The sequence below is a fragment of the Schistocerca piceifrons genome, chromosome 1 (assembly GCF_021461385.2).
Source record: "Schistocerca piceifrons isolate TAMUIC-IGC-003096 chromosome 1, iqSchPice1.1, whole genome shotgun sequence".
NCBI lineage: Eukaryota > Metazoa > Arthropoda > Insecta > Orthoptera > Acrididae > Schistocerca > Schistocerca piceifrons.
This window is the reverse complement of record NC_060138.1, coordinates 673,363,609-673,386,464: the sequence shown is the minus strand read 5'-3', so window position 1 is coordinate 673,386,464 and position 22,856 is coordinate 673,363,609. Positions and strand designations below refer to the sequence as shown.

Genomic DNA, 22,856 nt, shown 5'->3' with positions numbered 1-22,856 from the left:
ACAATGTCCGACAGCTGCTGTCGAGGGTTCCAATCCCCCAGACCCTTGTATCTGATAATGGCCAGAAATTTGTCTCAAGGGAGTTTGAAGTTTTTAGTATTTTCAACAGTAGCCAACATATGACAGCCGTCCTGTTTCATCTGACTTCTAAGTTCTGATTGGAACAGTGCATACAAACTTTCAACACCAAAATGAAGAAGTCTGTGTCTGCTTCGTCCCACGACAGTACACTGTTTAGTTTTTTCACCACATACCGAGCAATACTGGTTGACAGGTGCAGTCTGGCAGAGCATTTGCTGGATTGTCAGCTATGAGTCTTTCAGATTTGTACACCTAAGTTGCATGCCTCAGGCCATTGAAGCACTTTCATCATGGGGCTGCTGTTTGGTCCAGCAGCAGGTGTGGTTGCTGGATGTGGTAGTGGTGGTCCACAAAGGCTGGCATTTGTTTGTAGTGGATGCCAGTCACAAGCAGCTGATCTGTCATTCCAGTCAGTTGCACCCCCAATCTGTTGGACCTGCAAAACTGTTTTCTCTGTGTCTGCCACGTGGCAGGGATGGTTGAGGCATTTTTCTGGTAGAATGTTCCCAATTGTGGCAGCATGTTCACTTGCTGCTGGCCCCACTGTCTTACATTCACATGTGGAGTAGGATGCTGCCCACAATTGCTTCTGCAACCTCTGCTGTGAAGCCCATGTAATTGGAACTGGTGCCGTCCTTTCCCCACTCAGTCATGGATGAGTCCTTGCCCCAGCTAATGCAGGCAAACTAGCCATTATACCAGCCTCCACAATCTTCTACCACACTGGAGGCATCAGCTGCTTTGGCATTGCCTACTTCAGGCATAGATCTGCACTTCTGTGATGGAGGTCATAGCACAGATTTGAACATTTGTGCCCTAAATGGCCTTTTCAGGGGGGAGGGATTTAATATCTCCACCAGGGGATGTTGATATAGATGCGTATGAGCTGGGTGGATCTCATGGCAGACTAGTGAAGCATGCTCTCATGGATGATGCGTGTGAAGCATTTTATGGGCTGAATGACTGTCCCTGGTGTTTACTGACAGCAATGATAGGCTGCGCCAATTAGTTTTTATGCTGACTTCTTCTACTTCAGACCTGGCGTTCACCTGTTTCTGTTTCCATGTACTGAGTTGTTCAATCACCCACACTGGTATTTACTCATTTCTATGCAGTGTTTGGACTCTTTATGTTCCTCTGAAGATTGACTCACATGTCGAGTTTCATTCCCTCTTCCAAGGTTTAGCTCCTCGTCTTTATAGTCAAGCCACTGTCAGCTAGTGCAGATACATTTATTCAAACAGTAATGATTTTGCGGCGTTGTCTTGCCTGTGCAGATACAAAAGTAACAAAAATCAAATTTTGTTGATATCAAGGCAAAGGCAAGGCAAAGAAGCTTCCTTCTTGCTCTAATACAGACTGCTTCAATCACAAGTTTAGCTCTCCAAACTCCAGTCTGTCTTTCATTAAACTAAGATTCACAACTTTCAATGTTCTTTGGGAAAAATTCTGTGGGTTTCCTCACGCAATAAAAGTGACTGTAAATAGCTAGCGTGTAGTGTATAAGATGCTATATGGAGTTAATGATGAACCACATTTTAGAGTTTTTATTTTACTTAAGGATAGTACCGTAATCATTGCTTTTATGATCCTCAGAAAATATAGCTAATAAATCAAAATCAAGTGAAGCAAATGTGCATGGAAGAAAACAGAGTGAATCACAGGATATATAGGATAAAGGATCATTTAATAGTGCTTGCATTAATGGGATGGAGTATGGCATGTGCATATGTGGAGACACACATCAGGATAAAGGCAAGCTAATGGTGATGATAGTGGACTGAAATGAATATAGTCTCCCTTTCAAATACACTTGCTCAGGTGCTTTGGCTGATATAGCAGAAAAGACTCACTAAGATTGTGTGGAATGAAAACAGTGTATGTCAATAACTTTGAACTGTTTTCACACAAATTCCGAAGGTCCCAACACATTTATCAGAGCTATTGGGGGCATAAAAATAAGAAATGTGTTTTAATATCTAAATAATGCAATATCAAAGCAAGGAAGTTTTGAAATATAACCTATAGGGAAAGGAATGCCTTTTAAGTAATTGTAATTGTAATTAGCTACATATTCAGCAAACCATATTCACAATAAATATTTTGATATGGAATGTGTCATTTGTACAACAGTTACAGAGTACTTACATTCAGCTTCTCTGTGTGATATTGAAGATTTTCAGAAGTGAAAAAAACATTTACCTGCTTTCAAACAAATTTATTTCACTTCCTTACTACCCAAAGTAATTTCAGTTAAAGTTAGTATGATGAAAGATATCAAGTTATGTGAATAATATGGGTCACTGCCTCCCCCCACTCTGAGGTAGCACCACTGTGTTGTTAAGGCATTGAGCCATGAGCTGTCAAGGTAGACAGATGTAGAAGGGGTGGGTGGGGGATGGGGTGTTAAGATCCAATGCATATTGAGAATTTGTGTAGGGATTGCATGAGTAATGTAATGCATGATGATAGGGAATGCTCTGTCAATAATGTATCAGCTATTTAAATGTTTTGAAAGCCCTACAGTTCTTGATTTTTACCCTTTGTCATGTGGGGGCAATGGTGTTAACAAAAGACTGCTACAACAGTACTGACATTGTTTAGCTAACATTGGTGACTATTCATTTCACACTAGACAACTGCTACATTAGAATGCAACATTTTTCCTATTAATATTGTATCTGCTGTTGTTCTCAAACTTATGAATTGCTGAATAAATATTTTATCAGAGAATAACTTTAATTAATACTCTTAGTTGCTACAAAATGCCTTCAAGTTGTACTTGTATAAATCCAATTGTTACTTCATTACGGGGTACCTTTGTGCACAATCGAGCAGTTAACTTATCCCGAAATATTATCATTAAGTATAGTGGTGGAGTAATTAGGCAAAGAGTTCACATTTCTGAGGAGTGGGTTTCATAAACTCATCTGTCCATCCAGATTTAAGTTTCCTTAATTTCTCCAAATCACATAAGGCAAATGCCAGGATGATTTTTTTATTTTATTGACATAGTGATAAGATATGTTACAAACAGTGAAAGGACTAGTTCTTGCTATAACATTCAAAAGAATTACAGGCTGCATATAATTACAAATTTTCTTGCGTTTCTTAGATAACCTCAACATAAGGAAACCAACATTTATGGAGGTTTTCTTAGATGCATAGATTAAAAGTAGCAGTTAACCCGATTGTACTAAGTGATTTATATTGTGCAATCATATATTTTTTGTTTGGTTGTGAAACTGTTGCAGGCTTTAGCTCTCCTAAAATGGAATGAAGAGTTTAATTTTTGCAGTTCTTGTGGTCAGGAACTGATTCCTGCACCTGCAAGGACACAGAAGAAATGTGTTTCGTGCCATAAATCTCACTATCCAGCAGTAAATCCTGTTGGAATAACTTTGGTCAGAACTTACAACAACAGCAAAATTTTACTAGTACGTCAACATTCACACCCACCTGGAATGTATACGTGCATAGCAGGCTTCGTTGAAACAGGTATCATGTTTTATTTCTAGTTGCAATACGCAATAAATCAGAATTTTTCTTACATGAGTGCCTCCACATTATGTAAAGTTGGATTAATACATGAACCATGGACCTTGCCATTGGTGGGGAGGCTTGCGTGCCTCAGCGATACAGATAGCCCTACTGTAGGTGCAACCACAACACAGGGGTATCTGTTGAGAGGCCAGACAAACATGTGGTTCCTGAAGAGGGGCAGCAGCCTTTTCAGTAGTTGCAGGGGCAATGGTCTGGATGATTGACTGATCTGGCCTTGTAACACTAACCAAAATGGCCTTGCTGTGGTGGTACTGCGAATGGCTAAAAGCAAGGGGAAACTACACCCGTAATTTTTCCCGAGGGCATGCAGCTTTATTGTATGGTTAAATGATGATGGCGTCCTCTTGGGTAAAATATTCTGGAGGTAAAATAGTCCCCCATTCGGATCTCCGGGCGGGGACTACTCAAAAAGATGTCGTTATCAGGAGAAAGAAAACTGGCATTCTACGGATCGGAGTGTGGAATGTCAGATCCCTTAAACGAACAGGTAGGTTAGAAAATTTAAAAAGGGAAATGGATAGGTTAAAGTTAGATATAGTGGGAATTAGTGAAGTTTGGTGGCAGGAGGAACAAGACTTTTGGTCAGGCGAATACAGGGTTATAAATACAAAATCAAATAGGGGTAATGCAGGAGTCGGTTTAATAATGAATAAAAAAATAGGAGTGCGTGTAAGCTACTACAAACAGCATAGTGAATGCATTATTGTGGCCAAGATAGACACGAAGCCCACGCCTACTACAGTAGTACAAGTTTATATGCCTACTAGCTCTGCAGATGACGAAGAAATTGAAGAAATGTATGATGAAATAAAAGAAATTATTCAGATAGCGAAGGGAGACGAAAATTTAATAGTCATGGGTGATTGGAATTCGGCAGTAGGAAAAGGGAGAGAAGGAATTGTAGTAGGTGAATAACGGATTGGGAATAAGAAATGAAAGAGGAAGCCGCCTGGTAGAATTTTGCACAGAGCACAACTTAATCATAGCAAACACTTGGTTTAAGAATCATGAAAGAAGGTTGTATACATGGAAGAAGCCTGGAGATACTGACGGGTTTCAGATAGATTATATAATGGTAAGACAGAGATTTAGGAACCAGGTTTTAAATTGTAAGCCATTTCCAGGGGCAGATGTGGACTCTGACCACAATCTATTGGTTATGAACTGTAGATTAAAACTGAAGAAACTGCAAAAAGGCGGGAATGTAAGGAGATGGGACCTGAATAAACTAAGAAAACAATTGACAGGAATGGGGGAAAGAAATACAGTAGAAGAAGAATGGGTAACTTTGAGGGATGAAGTAGTGAAGGCAGCAGAGGATCAAGTAGGTAAAAAGACGAGGGTTAGTAGAAATCCTTGGGTAACAGAAGAAATATTGAATTTAATTGATGAAAGGAGAAAATATAAAAATGCAGTAAATGAAGCAGGCAAAAAGGAACACAAACGTCTCAAAAATGAGATCGACAAGAAGTGCAAAATGGTTAAGCAGGGATGGCTAGAGGACAAATGTAAGGATATAGAGGCTTATCTCACTAGGGTAAAATAGATACTGCCTACAGGAAAATTAAAGAGACCTTTGGAGAAAAGAGAACCATTTGTATTAATATCAAGAGCTCAGATGGAAACAAGTTCTAAGCAAAGAAGGGAAAGCAGAAAGGTAGAAGGAGTATATAGAGGGTCTATACAAGGGGGATATACTTGAGGACAATATTATGGAAACGGAAGAGGATGTAGATGAAGATGAAAAGGGAGATATGATACTGCGTGAAGAGTTTGACAAGGCCCCGGGAGTAGACAACATTCCCTTAGAACTACTGACAATCTTGGGAGAGCCAGTCCTGGCAAAACTCTACCATCTGGTGAGCAAGTTGTATGAGACAGGCGAAATACCCTCAGACTTCAAGAAGAATATAACAATTCCCAAAGAAAGCAGGTGTTGACAGATGTGAAAATTACCGATCAGTTTAATAAGTCACGGCTGCAAAATACTAATGCGAATTCTTTACAGACGAATGGAAAAACTGGAAGCCGACCTTGGGGAAGATCAGGTTGGATTCTGCAGAAATATCGGAACACGTGAGGCAATACTGACCGTACGACTTATCTTAGAAGCTAGATTAAGGAAAGGCAAACCTACCTTTCTAGCATTTGTAGACGAAGAGAAAGCTTTTGACAATGTTGGCTGGAATACTCTCTTTCAAATTCTGAAGGTGGCAGGAGTAAAATACAGGGAGCGAAAGGCTATTTACAATTTGTACAGAAACCAGATGGCAGTTATAAGGGCGAGGGACATGAAAGGGAAGGAGTGGTTGGGAAGGGAGTGAGACAGGGTTGTAGCCTCTCCCCAATGTTATTCAATCTGTATATTGAGCAAGTAGTGAAGGAAACAAAAGAATAATTCAGAGTAGGTATTAAAATCCATGGAGAAGAAATAAAAACTTTGAGGTTCGCTGATGACATTCTAATTCTGTCAGAGACAGCAAAGGACTTGGAAGAGCAGTTGAATGGAATGGATTGTGTCTTGAAAGGAGGATATAAGATGAACATCAACAAAACCCAAATAAGGATAATGGTATGTAGTCGAATTAAGTCGGGTGATGCTGAAGAATTAGATTAGGAAATGAGACACTTAAAGTAGTAAAGGAGTTTTGCTATTTGGGAAGCAAAATAACTGATGATGGTCGAAGTAGAGGGAATATAAAATGTAGACTAGCAATGGCAGGGAAAGCGTTTCTGAAGAAGAGAAATTTGTTAACATCGAGTATAGATTTAAGTGTCAGGAAGTCATTTCTGAAAGTATTTGTATGGAGTGTAGCCATGTATGGAAGTGAAACATGGACGATAAATAGTTTGGACAAGAAGAGAATAGAAGCTTTCGAAATGTGGTGCTACAGAAGAATGCTGAAGATTAGATGGGTAGATCACATAACTAATGAGGAGGTATTGTATAGGATTTGGGAGAAAAGAAGTTTGTGGCACAACTTGACTAGAAGAAGGGATCGTTTGGTAGGACATGTTCTGAGGCATCAAGGGATCACCAATTTAGTACTGGAGGGCAGCGTGGAGGGTAAAAATCACAGAGGGAGACCAAGAGATGAATGCACTAAGCAGATTCAGCAGGATGTAGGTTGCAGTAGGTACTGGGAGATGAAGATGCTTGCACAGAATAGAGTAGCATGGAGAGCTGCATCAAACCAGGCTCAGGACTGAAGACCACAACAACAACAACAACAACAACAACAACAACAACAACATACCCCCTTCTCCCTCCTTTTTTTTGTTTTATGAGGCACACCTATTGGTAGGAAGCTTGCTCTTCAAATTATCATATTGAAACCACACATAGCTAACATCTGATAACTATGTAAAGAAATTGCTTTTAGATATGCGACACTTAGCTAGTTGTGTGTTCCATTGATCAAGTGAGAGGTAAACCAAATCTGTAACATTCTGCAACTTACATATGTTGCTTAGTCGGAGCTAAATGGCAATAATCACAGCTTGTTCAGCCCTATTATCAAGTTCAGTATTTGTCTCCCCAAAGTTCTGAGTTGAATATCAGTTAGCATTGCCACCCCTCTTACAAGGACTCTGTGGATTCCACTAATTTATATGAAGACAGTCCTAATAGCAATCAGAGTGGGGAATTATGTAGTATTTGATCTCAGTCCACTAAAAGAGGGCATATGTTGACTCCTAAAGTGTCACTGACACCTAAAGTGTTACCTCAAGGCTGCTACAATGGATATCTCGTACAGCTGCATCACTACTGAATGGCACGTTCCGTTTGTGAAAACAGAAGTGCAGAAAGTATGTTTGTACGCCGATTACAGGGTTTAAAAAATTTTTTGGACATTAGTAAAGTATGTGGAAACTATTTAAATCATAATATGTTTATATTCTAACATATAAAGTGTAAAAAATTGTGAAATACTGTTTGTAGCTAATCAGCTACAATGTGCATCTACACTGTATTTCAAAACGCAACCTGACCATGACAAGAAGAGATCAGGAGAAAGATATCTTGGAGTGGCTGGAGATCCCTTTATGCAATGAAGATAGTCTGGACTCATCACAAGACCCAATTTACTTTACGCACAAATATGAAGATTCTGGCAACAGCAGTAATAATGAAAGATGAAGTGTGGTAACAATGCAGTCTTCACAAAGATTACAATCTACTCCTGGGACAGCGCTACCTACTTCTTCCGGAAATAGTGCATTGGTAATATCACCATATAGTGAAAGAAATAGTCAGGAATCTGCATATACTAACAATGAATCCACATTTACACATATGAGTGCGCCAAAGAAATGCAGAAATGTTGTTTGGAAAGAGAAACATTAAGTTATTTCTGAAAGCCAGACAAAATTTCACAGAACCACAGAGTTACCAGCTGAAATAATGAACTTAGATACTCCTTATCAGTTTTTTTTACCCACATATTCCCATCAGAATTTTTTGAAATAATTATTGAGAAATCGCACAGGTACAGTGTTCAGAAAAATTACCAATAAACCACTAGATATATCCTGTGATGACATGAGAAATTTTGTTGGTATCTGTATTGTATGTCTGTTGTACATGTGCCCAACACAAGAGATTATTGGGATACTGTCTTTGGTCATAAATTGATTAGCAGTACAATGTCAGTAGGTAAGTTTGAACTCATCAGACAAACTCTTCATTTCAGTGACAATGGTAACATGTTGCCTACAGGAGAAAATGGCAATCATAGACTTTTGAAACTGAGGCATATAATTGAACTGGTGAGATCTCGATTCCAAACAGTTCCAATTGAAGAATGTGTGTCTGTCAATGAGAAAATGTGCTCCACAAAAGCGTGGAGTTATCTCTAACAATATATGCCAAATAAGTCACATAAATATGGGTACAAGCTATTTATAATTAGTGAAATCTAAGCATTCGCATATGATTTTGAGATTTTCACTAGTGATGAAAACTGCCCTAAGGAAAGATTACCTGGGGAGGAGGATTTAAAAGCCAGTGTAAATACTGTTGTTCACCTTAGCAGAGTACTGTAAAGAAATGTAAACCATAAACTTTATTGTGACAATTGCTACACACCATTACCACTTTTAGTTTGCTTACATAAACACGGCATTTATTGTTTAGCAACTGTGAGAAGAAACCAAGTGACAGATTGCAAGCTTCCAAAAGATGATTTGAAAAAACTGGAAAGAGGTACGTGTATTGAAAGTGTGGCAACTGTTGAAGGAATTTAAGTCTCCAATGTTGTTTGGAAAGACAACAAAACTGTTATGCTTCTTTCTACTCTTGCTGGAAAGGAACCTGTGGGGGAAGTTAGAAGGTATAATAGGAAAATGAAAACAAGAACAACAGTGCCATGTCGTCAATTGACAAAGCTGTACAACAAACATATGGGAGGTGTAGATTTATTAGACAGTATTGTGGGCAGACATAAAATTCTTATGAGATCTCAGAAGTGGTATCTTAGAATATTCTATCATCTGTTAGATATGGACATAGTAAATGCTTGGATTTTGTACAAAAGAGTAGCAGAGTTTAAAGAGAATCTAAAGACCATAAAGCTAAGAAAATTGTGCATGGATGTTGCTGTATGTTTATGCTATGCTGAGACCACAACACCAAAATGTGGGAGACCAGGCAATGAATTGGAACAACAAATCCAAGCAAAGAAGAGTAGAGAACCAACTGCTCACCAAAGGATGTAAGACTGGACCAAGTGTATCATTTTCCATCTCCCTTGGAAATAAGCAGAGATGTAAATTTCCTGGATGTAATGGATTCACATAGGTTTATTGTGAAAAGCGTGTAGTACCATTATGCTTTCACAAAAATAAAAATTGCTTGAAGGATTATCATATGAAATAGGACTATTGCACATTCCAAATTAAGATGAAAATTTTTAAATCAATTCTGTGCTACATTTAAATAAATTTTTGTGTTGCTTTTGTAACCTACTGAAGCTTATGTAATTTTTGTTTTATTTTATTATTATTATTATTATTATTTTTCCTTACTTAATGTCAGTGAATAAGTCTGTGTGTGTGTGTGTGTGTGTGTGTGTGTGTGTGTGTGTGTATGTATGGACAATGTCCACTTTTGCAATTTAGCAGAATTCCCAAGCACTAGTTGATATAAAGTTGTCACTATGGTATGTCAGTTAACTGATAAATGCATTTTGTAGCTGATCATCTACAAGCCATTAATTTGTATCTAAGAGCCTCAAATTTTGAAATAAATTTTTTAAACTATTTTTCTGCCATTTAACACACCTTAACGCAACAGTGGGGAATTTTTTCAATAAAAAATAAAAAATTCATGCATTTAAGGGTTAACTGATACAATCAGGTCATGGGATGGCTCATTTAGAACCAAAACTGGTCATTTTTAAAAATTAGTGCGATCTAGATGAATAACAAAATCTATTTTGCAACAGGTGATTGTGGGTTTCCTCCAAAGACAAGTCAATTTTTGTAATTGAACACAAATCAATACTGAAAATGAGTTTCTAATATGTGGGGAGAATTAATCTGATTTGTAACATAAATATAATTTTAACTTACATGTACAACATTCTCAGCTGCAGGGTTTTACTGATTGATTTATCCAGACATGAACAATGATTTGCCCTCGTGGCTTCAGTTGTGCCTCACTTTATTTATTCTAGAATATGAAGGAGATGAATGGTTAGCTTTGAAAGATTGTGAAACTTTTATTGGCATCCATATTTAAAGATTACAGGGTGTTGTAAACCTTTAAGATCAAAATTATATTGATAGTGGAGAATCCCAAATTGAGTGTCTGAATATATAGTACTAATGGTCAAAACTGGTTATTTAGTTTTTAATTGCCATAAACAAATTCACTTCATAGCAAAAACTTAAGCTCATGATGACTGGTAGTCTCAATATGTACATTACAATGTAATCCAAAGGCTGAATTTAATTTTTATTTCAAAATCATCTGATACCATGAATTCCACTTTTTGTTCATGGTAGAGTGTAAATTGGTCTTCCTCAATACCGTACTCACTGCTCCTTGTTCTTTGACGTAGGCATTTCATAAGCAAATTGGTAACTCCTTCCCGTACAATGCGACACCATCCTTCTCAAATTCTACTGTGTGCACAATTCGTTCTTGAGAACGTTGGCCAGCTTTCTGGAAGCTGCATGACCCAGTTTACTGGAAGTGTCTGTACACTGTGATGAGTTTTCCCCAATTAGAATGATGCTTGTGTGAATTTTTTTATGTTCATTCATTCGCCTTTCTGGAGACTACACTCCTGTGCCATATATTAAATGCATGGCTGCAGCTTGATATAACAAGTAGTGCTACATTTTCTACAGTCAGTCATTAACTACACTGAATGTTAGAATTGCAACACCGTGAAGACAGTGTGGAACATACATCAGATTGGAGTGAAGTGTATTACTGTATTTTACTGCATAAGCTCCCCCCTCGTATATTCCCCTCCTCTACGATTTTTCATCATTAAAAATTTGTTTGATTAATATCACGCATAATTCCCTCTCCTGGTTCATTCTTACTGAAGCGGCCATCAAATGACTTGACAGTGGACAACAATGGACACAGTGATACTTTGCATAAAAATATCTCCATTGTCACAACATATCATAAATTTGAAAAGTGAAGTTGCTGGTGTATTTCTAGGTTATTTTGTAACAAGTCGTCATAATGTCGAAATGTGCAAACTACTTGGTGTCTAAGACGGCAGCCAGAGTGAAAGTACATAAGTGTCATCACGAAAAATTGTAAATTGGGTGGGCAATGAAAAAGCAAAAGTGTACAAAGTGTAAAGACAAAATCACGAAGCTTAAAGAACATATTTCAAGTCTGCAATTAGTTATTGGTGAGTTAAGAATGTGTATCTCAAAACTTCAGAAGGAAAAACTTGTAGTCGCTGTTGAAGCAAATCTTCCTCAAGTTGATTCAAGCAACTCCGAAAAGTGGGCTAAAACGTCGTATAAAAACAGCAGACATGAAATGAAAACCGCTGAAGACTGTGTAGTATCAGGAAATTTAGTGAATGACAACCGGTCTCACAAATATTTTCTAATATGGACTGTGCAAAGGCTGTGAACAATGTATTACCATGTGACAAGATCGAAGAGGCATTAACAAGACGAGACAGGAGCATATTCCGCCCCAGAAAAACAGCCAACATGGCGAGAATGTGAACATTATACATCTGCCGACTCTGAGAAGTTCTGCTACGGTGTTGTCATCTCTTGCTGGCACAAAAAACAACATGGAAAATGTAACTCAAGACAATATGGGTACCTGTAGCTACAGACAAAATAACGCTAAGCTACCTGCAAAAAGTAGGCCTACATATGAAACTGACATTACGCTCATAGTCAAGGCCAAGGAATAGCCCCTGAATTGCAAATTACAAGAGATCAACAGCATGGTAAAACAAGGAGCACATCTCAAGGCAGCAACTACAGTTTGGCACGAAAATATCTCAGGGCTAAATAGTATTGATTTTTTGGTCTTTCTTGTGGGTACTAATGACGTAGCAAAAAATGAGGTAAAAGCTTGCACCTACCCTTAAATGGAGGCAGCAGCAATTTAGAAATACGAATGTGATCGTGTTTTCAATACCACATCATCGTTACCTACGCAATTAGTCCTGTGTGAATAAGGAAGTGGGAAAAGCGAATAAAGCAATGCAGAATCTATGCAGGGACTTTAAAAATGCAACATGCGTCGGCATAAGCACAAAAGGAAACAATTCCAAACTCATGGCTTTCACATCAAAAGACTGGGAAAGGCGTTTGTTAGCAGTAAGGTCGCGGAAGTAATACATATAAAAACAAACACAGTGCAACACTCTGATCAAATTATACTATTGAAAGACAGAAGTGATTTAACTTAAGTAACGACTTCTATCAAGAGTGATGAAGAAGATGCTTTTTTTTTCTGCAGTAACAACATAGACAGCCGCAATGCTTATAATTTGGACATATCATGTAATTATGAATGAGAATGAAAACAGTGATCAAATGTTTACGGTGCTGTAGGTGAATATCTGGTGTACAAGATATAAACTATTAGAATTGGAACATATTTGTAGCATTAAGAATGTAGATGTGATGTGTGGCAGGACATTGGCTAACAGAAAATGAAATTGACAGTTTCGTCCCTCAAGGATATGTAGTAGCTGACGTACTGTGTGGGGGAAAGAGGAAAAGTTGTAGTGTTGGGATTTATGTCAAGAATGGGCTAAAATTTTCAAAACTAGATGTGACACCACTTTGTTCAGAAATAAATGCTGAGTTTAGTTGTACAAGATAAACTGAAGAAATTTAACAATTGTTAGCCTGTATAGGCCTCCAAGTGGAGATATAAAGGTATTTTTTGGACAGTCTTGAGTTAATGGTTACAAAACTTCTTAAACTTAAAACAATTTTATTATTGAAATGGGAGACTCAAAGCAACATTACTCTAGAACACTATTAAAAACCGTAGCTAAAGATTCTTAAACCTGCTTAGCACAAACATGTCTCCTACTCATGATTATACATGTCTAGACAATATTATTATTAATTTGCATAGAGAGGAATATGTGACGAACCTGGCTGATGGAGTATTTGCAGATCACGATCCTTCGCTTTTAACAGTTTATCACAAGCATCCAACTTATTTACAATAAATGTAATGTGGCATTGGTGAGAGGTCAGAGAGAGGAGCACATTACGTTGTTTATTGACAAGTTAAAGAACACAAATTGAGACTCTACCTATGGGTGTCAAACAGGAAAAGCTGGAGTTGAAAATGGTTTTGATGACCTTTTTAAAAAATGCAGAGACTTATGGTATTCATGTTCCTCATTCACCCCACGGTGGTCACACGGGTCTTACAGATCTGACAATTCCAGACATACTCTACAGGAAATAGCCGGTGTGGAGGTAGTGACCTGATGTCTGGTGGGCCTTTCCCCACACTCGTCCTGTGCAAGCGGAAAGCTCAGCACGACTGTAGTTCTCACCCTGCTGTCTTAGGTGCACTTATCTTTGTTGAGTTTTCATCTGCGGGTTCCCCTGATCTTCCTTGTCACAGTAAGTTTTATTTATTTTTCCTTCTGAGTATAACATTATGTAATGCATTTATTGCATAGTAGGATTCCTAAATAGACCTTTGAGGCTCAGGGGTCTGGCAGACCCACGCGACTAGTCTTGTTACTTTTCTCACAACTCTTTTGTTTGTGCGTGGAGATGTCAACATATTTTTCTTTTGCCTTTTTAGGTATGGAGGGAGAACGATTTATATTTCTGCCTGAGGATGATGATAGTGTATGACAAATTCACATGATGCTCCTTGATGATCTTCCTCAGCTGGGCTTACGCAATACCCCTAACTTCGAGGGTAAGAATGAATTTTAAGATGAGGATAGGGAAGGTGTGGCGAGCGATGATTATTTAGAATCGAGGGAGGAAACATCTTACACGGAACAAGATAATTCCTTGGAGGAGGATGACATTGGCGACATTCTTCTTGGTCATGATGGTGAAAGTACATGGACCAAGAAAATTCTGCCTGGAAATAGGAGAACCCTGAAAAGGAACATTATTTCACATTTACATGGTGTGAAAAGACAAGCACAACATGCTACGACCCCTTTAGCCTGTTGGGGACTTTTCTCTGAGGCTGACGTAATAAATACTATAGTTCAGTGTACAAACTTCCAAATTAGCACAAAGAAAGATAATTTTTCTCGAGAAAGGGATCCGAAGGATACAGATGCTGTAGAATTGAGGGCATTTGTGGGCGTAATATATATGCTTGGTTTGAAAAAACTGAATCGTACAAACCTCGAGGATATATGGGCTAATGATACAACCGGTGAGGAATTTGCCAGAGCAGTGATGAGCATGCAGAGGTTTAGATTTTTATTACAACATTTACAATTCAATGATGAACGAACTTGTAAAGAGAGAGAAAAAGGTGATAAACTAGCTGCAAATTGGAGAACTTTTTGAACAAATAGCTGGTAATTTCCAAAAGTGTTATACTATTGGGGAATATGCTATAATTGACGAAAAGCTTGAGGCTTTCAGAGGAAGATGCGCTTTCAAGCAATATATACCTTTGAAACCCACCAGATATGGTGTAAAGATGTTTGCTCTTACCGATGCACGGACCTTTTATACTCGCAATTTGGACATTTATTCTGGAAGACAGCCGCCTGGACCCTTCTCGACTGGCATGTCTCCATATGAAGTGGTGATGCGTCTTACGAAGCCAGGTTCAGCAGCTTTGCACTGGCTGAAGAATTGTTGAATAAAAGGTTGACAGTGGTTGGGACAGTAAGAAAAAATAACAAAGAATTACCACCTAGAATCGCAAATAAATGAAATTTGTATTGCACCCAATTCTTGTTTGATGGCACAAAAACTTTTATTGCATATCCGGCAAAAAAAAGGTTATCCTCTTCTCTAGTATGCATCTTGATGCTGTGATTGAAAGTGAAACAGTCACCAACAGGCCTGAAATAATTTCTTTTTACAATGCCACCAAATCTGGGGTTGACACAGTGGATAGGATATGCAGTTCTGTGAATGTGGCCAGAAATACACGACACTGGCCAATGACCGTTTTCTATTCATTGCTGAATGTTAGTGAAATTAATAAAATGGAATGTACAGTTTGCAAAAAGGCACTCTTTCGAAGAAAAGGCGTACCTTTATGAAAGAACTTGTCTTTGGTCTTGTTGCTGAGCAAGTGAAATGGGAGGAATACATGGAAAATCCTCCCAGGAAACTGAGATCATCGATTGACAATTTATTTCCAATATTGTGTCCACAACCATTGAGTGGAACCAGTTCTAAGACATCGAACCAAGGAAGGAAAAGATGTGATGATTCTTCGAGTAATACTGATAGGGAAACTAACTACCAATGAATGAAATGCCGAAAGTACATTTGCATAAAGGACCATTCCATCTTCGTTTGTAAATATTGTTATAATTACTACTTAGAAGTAAATAATAAGTAAATATTGTTCAAACATAAAGCATACTATTAAAATTTGTTTCTCATTTATAAACATTGTTTATTAGTATATATTTCCTATAACATTTCTTTATAAAATAAATTTGTAAATATACATATTATACATATTATTCTATTGAGTTTCATTTTATTGTATTTTATAATGATGGTAAACATATGACATGACTTAGGAGAACTAAATATACAACATTAAACAGCTAAAGTGACTCTCGGGTCTGTGAGGCCCAGTGCCACTGCTTCTGTTACCACGAGGAGCACGACCTCTGCCAGGTTAATAAAAATTAGTTCCCCTGGTAGACCTAAATGTAAAACAAAAAATCAACTGGTATACAAAAAAAATTGGCAGAAATTAGAGAAAACATGCCTGTACTTTATCGAAAAAAATGAGGATAATCAAGGGGAGGAGGAGAGGAGTGGGGTCTACAACGAATACCGCAGGAGTAAAAAGTATTGCAAAGCCAAGCTTGGACAGGCCAAAAAAGCAGCTTATGAAAGGTACATAGCAGGTGCCCCAAATAAGTGCAGGGTGGTTATCAGACAAGATCATTCTATTCAGCCAGTTATGTCAAACTCTGCTTGATCCATGAGATCAGATTCTTCTGCAAGGGATGTACTTGATCCCCTGCTGCCTGAAGGATCTTTGTTTCGTTGGGACAAAATCACGCCTTATGAGGTCTGTGAAACTGTTTCCGAATTGTCCAATTCCAAAAGTGTGGACTGCTCCTGGACATCCAATTATGTTGTTAAAAAGAACAGTTTTATTTTTAATAAATGTTTAGAGTATGGAGTTAAGAGTTGTCCCCATATACAAAAAGAATGATAAACTACTCCACATAACTATCAGCTAGTTTGAATCACTTATGTACATTCAGTTAAGTAATTACTTTGAACGACATGCCCTTTTTTTATGCAACAGTCAGGATGGATTTCGGCCAGGTAAAAATACCTCTGCAGCTGTTCTAGAAATTGTTGACCAAACTTTAATTGTGTTTGAAAATAAGAAGATGGTGTCGCTTGCATTATGCGATTCAAGGAAAGTTTTTGACTGCATTCCTTTTAAACATATTACTAACAAAGTTGGAGTGTTAAGGTGTATAGAAATCTACGTTGGCAGTATTGTCTTCCTAGCTGACCAACAGAAGAAAGTTTGTCTCAGTTAGTGATAGACATTCCCTGTTAGTAGAAATTTGCACAGGTGTACCACAGGGCTTGGGTCTTTGGCCCCTTCTTTTCCTTTGTGGCTGTCAGTGACCTGCCCCATTGTATATCACAGTCTGTAATCTGCTGTGCTGATTATACAACTTTACTTTCTTTGCATCATGACATCCCAAGCATTAATAAGATCTCTCAAGGAACTCTTGACTCCGCACTGAACTGGTTTGCAGCCAATAAACTTGTCTGTAATCCAGACAGAACTCAAAAGCTTATGTTAGGATTGACTAAGGAGATAGAAAGTTAGGAACACATACTGAAGCCAAACTCAGTTGGGAAGAACATATCAATCACGTCTGTAAAAAGATCTCACAAGTGTCCTACCTCATATGGAAACTGAGAGATATGGTCAGTAATAACTATCTCTGTGTGGCACATTTTGGGCTCTTTCAGTCACACATCTCATATGGTCTTCTCATATGTGGACATTCTCCTCATATCAGCAACATTTTAAAAATAAAAACAAAGTTGTCTGCATATTATGCAAGGCTGGTTCTAAACAGCACTGTTGCCCTCATTTAACAAGGCTTAAGCTACTAACACTTGTGGATCTGTTCATCTGTGAGTCTGTGCTCTTTGTCAAGAACAGCGTTAAGGAATTTGTTTTAAGGGAAATGAGACACAAATATGACACCAGAAATAAGGCAAACATTGACATTCCATTGCACAGACTAGCCATAACAGGAAACTCGCATGAAGTAAATGCCCTCAAAACTTTTAACAAGCTATCTCTCACTGCTTGATCCCTGCATTCAAAAAGTTCAAAACAAAATTGTATGACTGGCTGACAAAAAACCCATTATACAGTATGAAAGAGCTCTATGATATGGACAATACTGATGGTAATATTTAAAATTATGGCTGTATATAAGGTAGTTAACCTATATGCGAATTGTAAAGGTTAATTGTAATAATTTAAGTGCAATCGTAACTTGATACTATTAAGATATTAGCTGATATTATTAAGAAAGCCTATTCTACTGTATGTGGACAATGGCAACGAAAGATTGATTCTGAATGAAAGATTCTGATTCATGGCAAAATTTAAATTACATCTGTTATCTTACACTGATACAGACAGAGTGAAAGCTGCAGGAAGAAATTTCTCCATTCAGTGGAGACAAAGAGATAAACTCATGACTGCAAAGGCAAGCTCCAAATCTTTCCATCGGCGTAAAACAAAAATATCCTGAAATTGATAATGGTATAATTGCTTATGTCAATTAAATTCAGAATGCTGGCTGTGCTGTCTCTTATGAAATGATTCAAAACAAAGCTCACGAGATAGACAGAAAAGATTTTAAAGCAAGCATTGGTTGGGTGATTAGTTTTATGAGACAGCAAATCTCAGTCTACAAAGGAGGACATCTTTGCACCAGTGCTTACCCTGAGACTATACAGATAAGGTAATAGAGTTCCATCGTTACGTAATACAAGTATGAAAGCAATATGACTATTTGTTCTCCTTGACCAGATGCCAGTGTTTCTTGATATGCTGCAAACAGCACTGTTGCTCCAACTAGCTCAAAAAGTGTGCTTGTGAAGACAAGTGGAGCGCAGAAATTAAGATGCGCAGTGATGTTGTATATGACAGCAGATGGCAATAAACTTACACCATATGTCCTCTTTAAATGGAAGGCTTTATCAAAGGAGGCTACCCTACATGGAATTCACTTTTGAGTTCAGGAAAATGGCTAGATGACAGCAGATTTGATGGTGGATTCGTTGGAGAAAGTCTAGGGAAGACAACCAATGAAATGGATGAAGCCCCATCCTGCCATCATCCATGGAGGAATAGCATCCATTCTTCAATCTTTAGATGTTGGTGTGAACGAAACTTTGAAAGAACATCTTTTTTTACAAATTACTGTAATGTAACTTTTACCTACCTAATACATTGTTTCCCTTCCTTTCTGAATTCCTAGAAGCACCACTCTACTACTTGGGTAATCCCCTCCCTAGTGTGTTTGGAAAAAATTTTGAGGAAAAAAATGAGGGAATTATGTAATAAAATATGGTACATGCATGAATATGAAAGTGATTTAGCTTATATTGCAGCCACACACATGTACAGCCGCACGGAGGAGTTAGGTGTAACACTATCTACATTGTACTCCATCTGATCAGTGGTGGCCGGTTATCATGTGCTAATCTTGTACAGCCCAATCTAAATATTGCACTAAAATTATGACATTTCTCTTCAAATGCAAACCAGAAATCACACTAAAATTATGCCATTTCTCTTCAAATGCTAGTCAAAATGACACTAAAATTACATCATTTCTCTTTGAATGCCAGCTGGGTATGCAAATAAAATGGATGGAAACATGTTCCATTGCACTCTCTCTGCAGTAAGTAGAAACCAGTATTGAGTGCTGAAATGATGGTCAGCAATGCTACAATCTACTTGGCGAAGGGACACAGTTGTCTGTTTACTACTGCTCTGATGTAACATCATCTCTTCCACCACTGAGTGCTATATTGCTCACAGCACCAGGTCATATTTTTCTTTGAAATTGCTTGTAACTTATTGTGCAAGTGCAGTGTATGAGGGTCATTTAGGAGTGAGAATATGAGGGTTTATTAGGAGTGGCCGAAGTAATGGCTCCATGGGCGAGTGGTTAACAGCACTGACGTAATTCGTTGGCCCAGGTTCGATTCCTGATACTACTAATATTTTTTTCCTTTGTTTTATCTTATTCCTCACAGTGCTAAACAGTCAATTATAACATTTAAATATATGTAAACAGTTCAGTTTGCATATGTAAAATTAATACAGGGTGAGGCATAAAATGTCGTTACTTGTGCTTCAGAAATTTTTTTATTTACGGAATAATACTCAAATGATGTTGCCATTTTACAAAATTAATGCTTGAAACTAACATCTCCCAGGTGATAGCCATTTTCAGCAATGCACTTCTCAAGCTGCTCTAGGGAATTGGCTTCCACTCTCTCCAACATTTCTCTATCAATTTGGACAACTTCCACACGAATTGCTTCCTTCAGTTCTTCAAGTGTCCATGGTTTATGCTCTTATACATGTGACTTGAGGTTACCTCACAAAAAGTAGTGCACATGGAGAGGTCTGGGGAATGAGGGGGCCAACTAATGTCAACAAACCAGGAAATGACGGCTTGCTGAAACCGAACTTGCCAGATAGGACTATGTCTTCTTCTTGGTTCAGGTGGGAAGAACTCAATGATCATCTGTCTATAACAGTCTGATGTTACAGTTACAGTGTTCCCGTTATCATCTTGGAAAAAGTGTGGTCCAGTAACATTTTCACTAGTTGCAGCACACCAAACAGTCACATTGGGACTATGTAATGGTCTCTCAAGCATTAGTTCTGGATTTTTACTGATCCAGTAATGACAGTCTTCTGATTTGCCATGCCATTCAAATGAAAATGAGCTTCATAACTCATAAACAAAATGATGTCCATTTCTTGAGCAAAATTTAGCTGCTGTACGTAATCTCTAGGAATCAATTTTTGCACCATGACCATTTTGTTGGGATGAAATCCTAGATCAATAAGCAAAATTTGCCTTACTGATCGATTACTGAGGCACAGTTCAACAGAATGTCTCCTAGCAGATAGACCAGGTTTATGGTGTATGGCTTGCTGAATTCTTTCAACATTTTCTGCAGTGCTTACTGAGTGAGGAACCCATGGCGGTTTTCTATTCATCACTGTTCCTCATAAACAAAGTGATTTAGTCCAACATAAGATCGTGTTACGAGTGGAAACACTATCGTGTCTTGCAAGATTGGAATGGCGATGAAACTTGTGCTGAACTGCAATGATAGAATCATTGTTATGTACAAAATTATCATAAGGACCTCGACTGAACTAAATGACATGAGCTACCAAACACCATGACCACATCATTCTCCCAATGCCTACTACCTGAGCCAGAATATTATCTGTTCTAAAAACATCTGTCTTTTCTGCCTCACCCTGTATATACAATTTAGTCATGATTACTACTTGGTTCAAGAATCATAAAAGGAGGTTGTATACAAGGAAGAGGCCTGGAGATACTCGAAGGTTTCAGATAGATTATATAATGGTAAGACAGAGATTTAGGAACCAGGTTTTAAATTGTAAGACATTTCCGGGGGCAGATGTGGACTCTGTCCACAATCTATTGGTTATGAACTGTAGATTAAAACTGAAGAAACTGCAAAAAGGTGGGAATTTAAGGAGATGGGATCTGGATGAACTGACAGAACTAGAGGTTGTAGAGAGTTTCAGGGAGAACATTAGGGAACAGTTGACAGGAATGGGGGAAAGAAATAGAGTAGAAGAAGAATGGGTAGCTTTGAGGGATGAAATAGTGAAAGCAGCAGAGGATCAAGTAGATAAAAAGATGAGGGCTAGTAGAAATCCTTGGGTAACAGAAAATATATTGAATTTAATTGATGAAAGGAGAAAATATAAAAATGCAGTAAATGAAGCAGGCGAAAAGGAGTACAAAAATGAGATTGACAGTAAGTACAAAATGGCTAAGCAAAGATGGCTAGAAGGCAAATGTAAGAATGTAGAGGCATATCTCACTTGGGGTGAGATAGATACTGCGTACAGGAAAATTAAAGAGACCTTTGGAGGAAAGAGAACCACTTATATGAATATCAAGAGCTCAAATGGAAACCCAGTTCTAAGCAAAGAAGAGAAAGCAGAAAGGTGGAAGGAGTATATGGAGGGTCTGTACAAGGGTCATGTACTTGAGGACAATATTATGGAAATGGAAGAGGATGTAGATGAAGATGAAATGGGAGATATGTTACTGCGTGAAGAGTTTGACAGAGCACTGAAAGACCTAAGCCAAAACAAGGCCCTGGGAGTAGACAACATTCCATTAGAACTACTGATAGCCTTGGGAGAGCCAGCAGTGACAAAACTCTACCATATGGTGAACAAGATGTATGAGACAGGTGAAATACCCTCAGACTTCAAGAAGAATATAATAATTCCAATCCCAAAGAAAGCAGGTGTTGACAGATGTAAAAATTACCAAACTATTAGTTTAATAAGCCACGGCTGCAAAATACTAACATGAATTCTTTACAGACGAATGGAAAAACTGGTAGAAGCCGACCTCGGGAGGATCAGTTTGGATTCCGTAGAAATGTTGGAACACATGAGGCAATACTGACCCTATGACTTATCTTAGAAAATAGATTAAGGAAAGGCAAACCTATGGTTCTAGCATTTGTAGACTTAGAGGAAGCTTTTGACAATGTTGACTGGAATACTCTCTTTCAAATTCTGAAGGTGGCAGGGGTAAAATACAGGGAGCGAAAGGCTAATAACGATTTGTACAGAAACCAGATGGCAGTTACAAGAGTCGAGGGGCATGAAAGGGAAGCAGTGTTTGGGAAAGGAGTGAGACAAGGTTGTAGCCTATCCCCGATGTTATTCAATCTGTATACTGAGCAAGCAGTAAGGGCAACAAATGAAAAATTAGAAATAGGAATTAAAATTCATGGAGAAGAAATAAAAACTTTGAGGTTTGCCGATGACATTGTAATTCTGTCAGAGACAGCAAAGGACCTGGAGGAGCAGCTGAACAGAATGGACAGTGTCTTGAAAGGAGGATATAAGATGAACATCAATGAAAGCAAAACAAGGATAATGGAATGTAATCAAATTAAATCGGGTGATGCTGAGGGTATTAGATTAGGAAATGAGACGCTTAAAGTCTTCAATGAATTTTGCTATTTGGTGAGCAAAATAACTTATGATGGTCGAAGTACATCTACATCTATGTTTATACTCCGCAAGCCACCCAATGGTGTGTGGCGGAGGGCACTTCACGTGCTACTGTCATTACCTCCCTTTTCTGTCCCAGTCGCACATGGTTCGCCAGAAGAACGAGTGTCTGAAATCCTCCGTGCGCGCTTGAATCTCTCTAATTTTACATTCGTGATCTCCTCGGGAGGTATAAGTAGGG

The 22,856-nt window shown here is 38.2% G+C and overlaps 1 protein-coding gene across 1 annotated transcript in view; it reads left to right on the top strand.

The window, feature by feature from the left end:
* The window catches only part of LOC124709068 (NAD(P)H pyrophosphatase NUDT13, mitochondrial-like), a 63,771-nt gene that overhangs the window by 28,573 nt on the left and 12,342 nt on the right, over positions 1 to 22,856 (top strand). Inside the window, exon 3 of the mRNA XM_047240719.1 lies at positions 3,336 to 3,579. Coding sequence (XP_047096675.1) covers positions 3,336 to 3,579 — 244 coding nt within the window. The remainder of the gene's footprint in view (positions 1 to 3,335; positions 3,580 to 22,856) is intronic.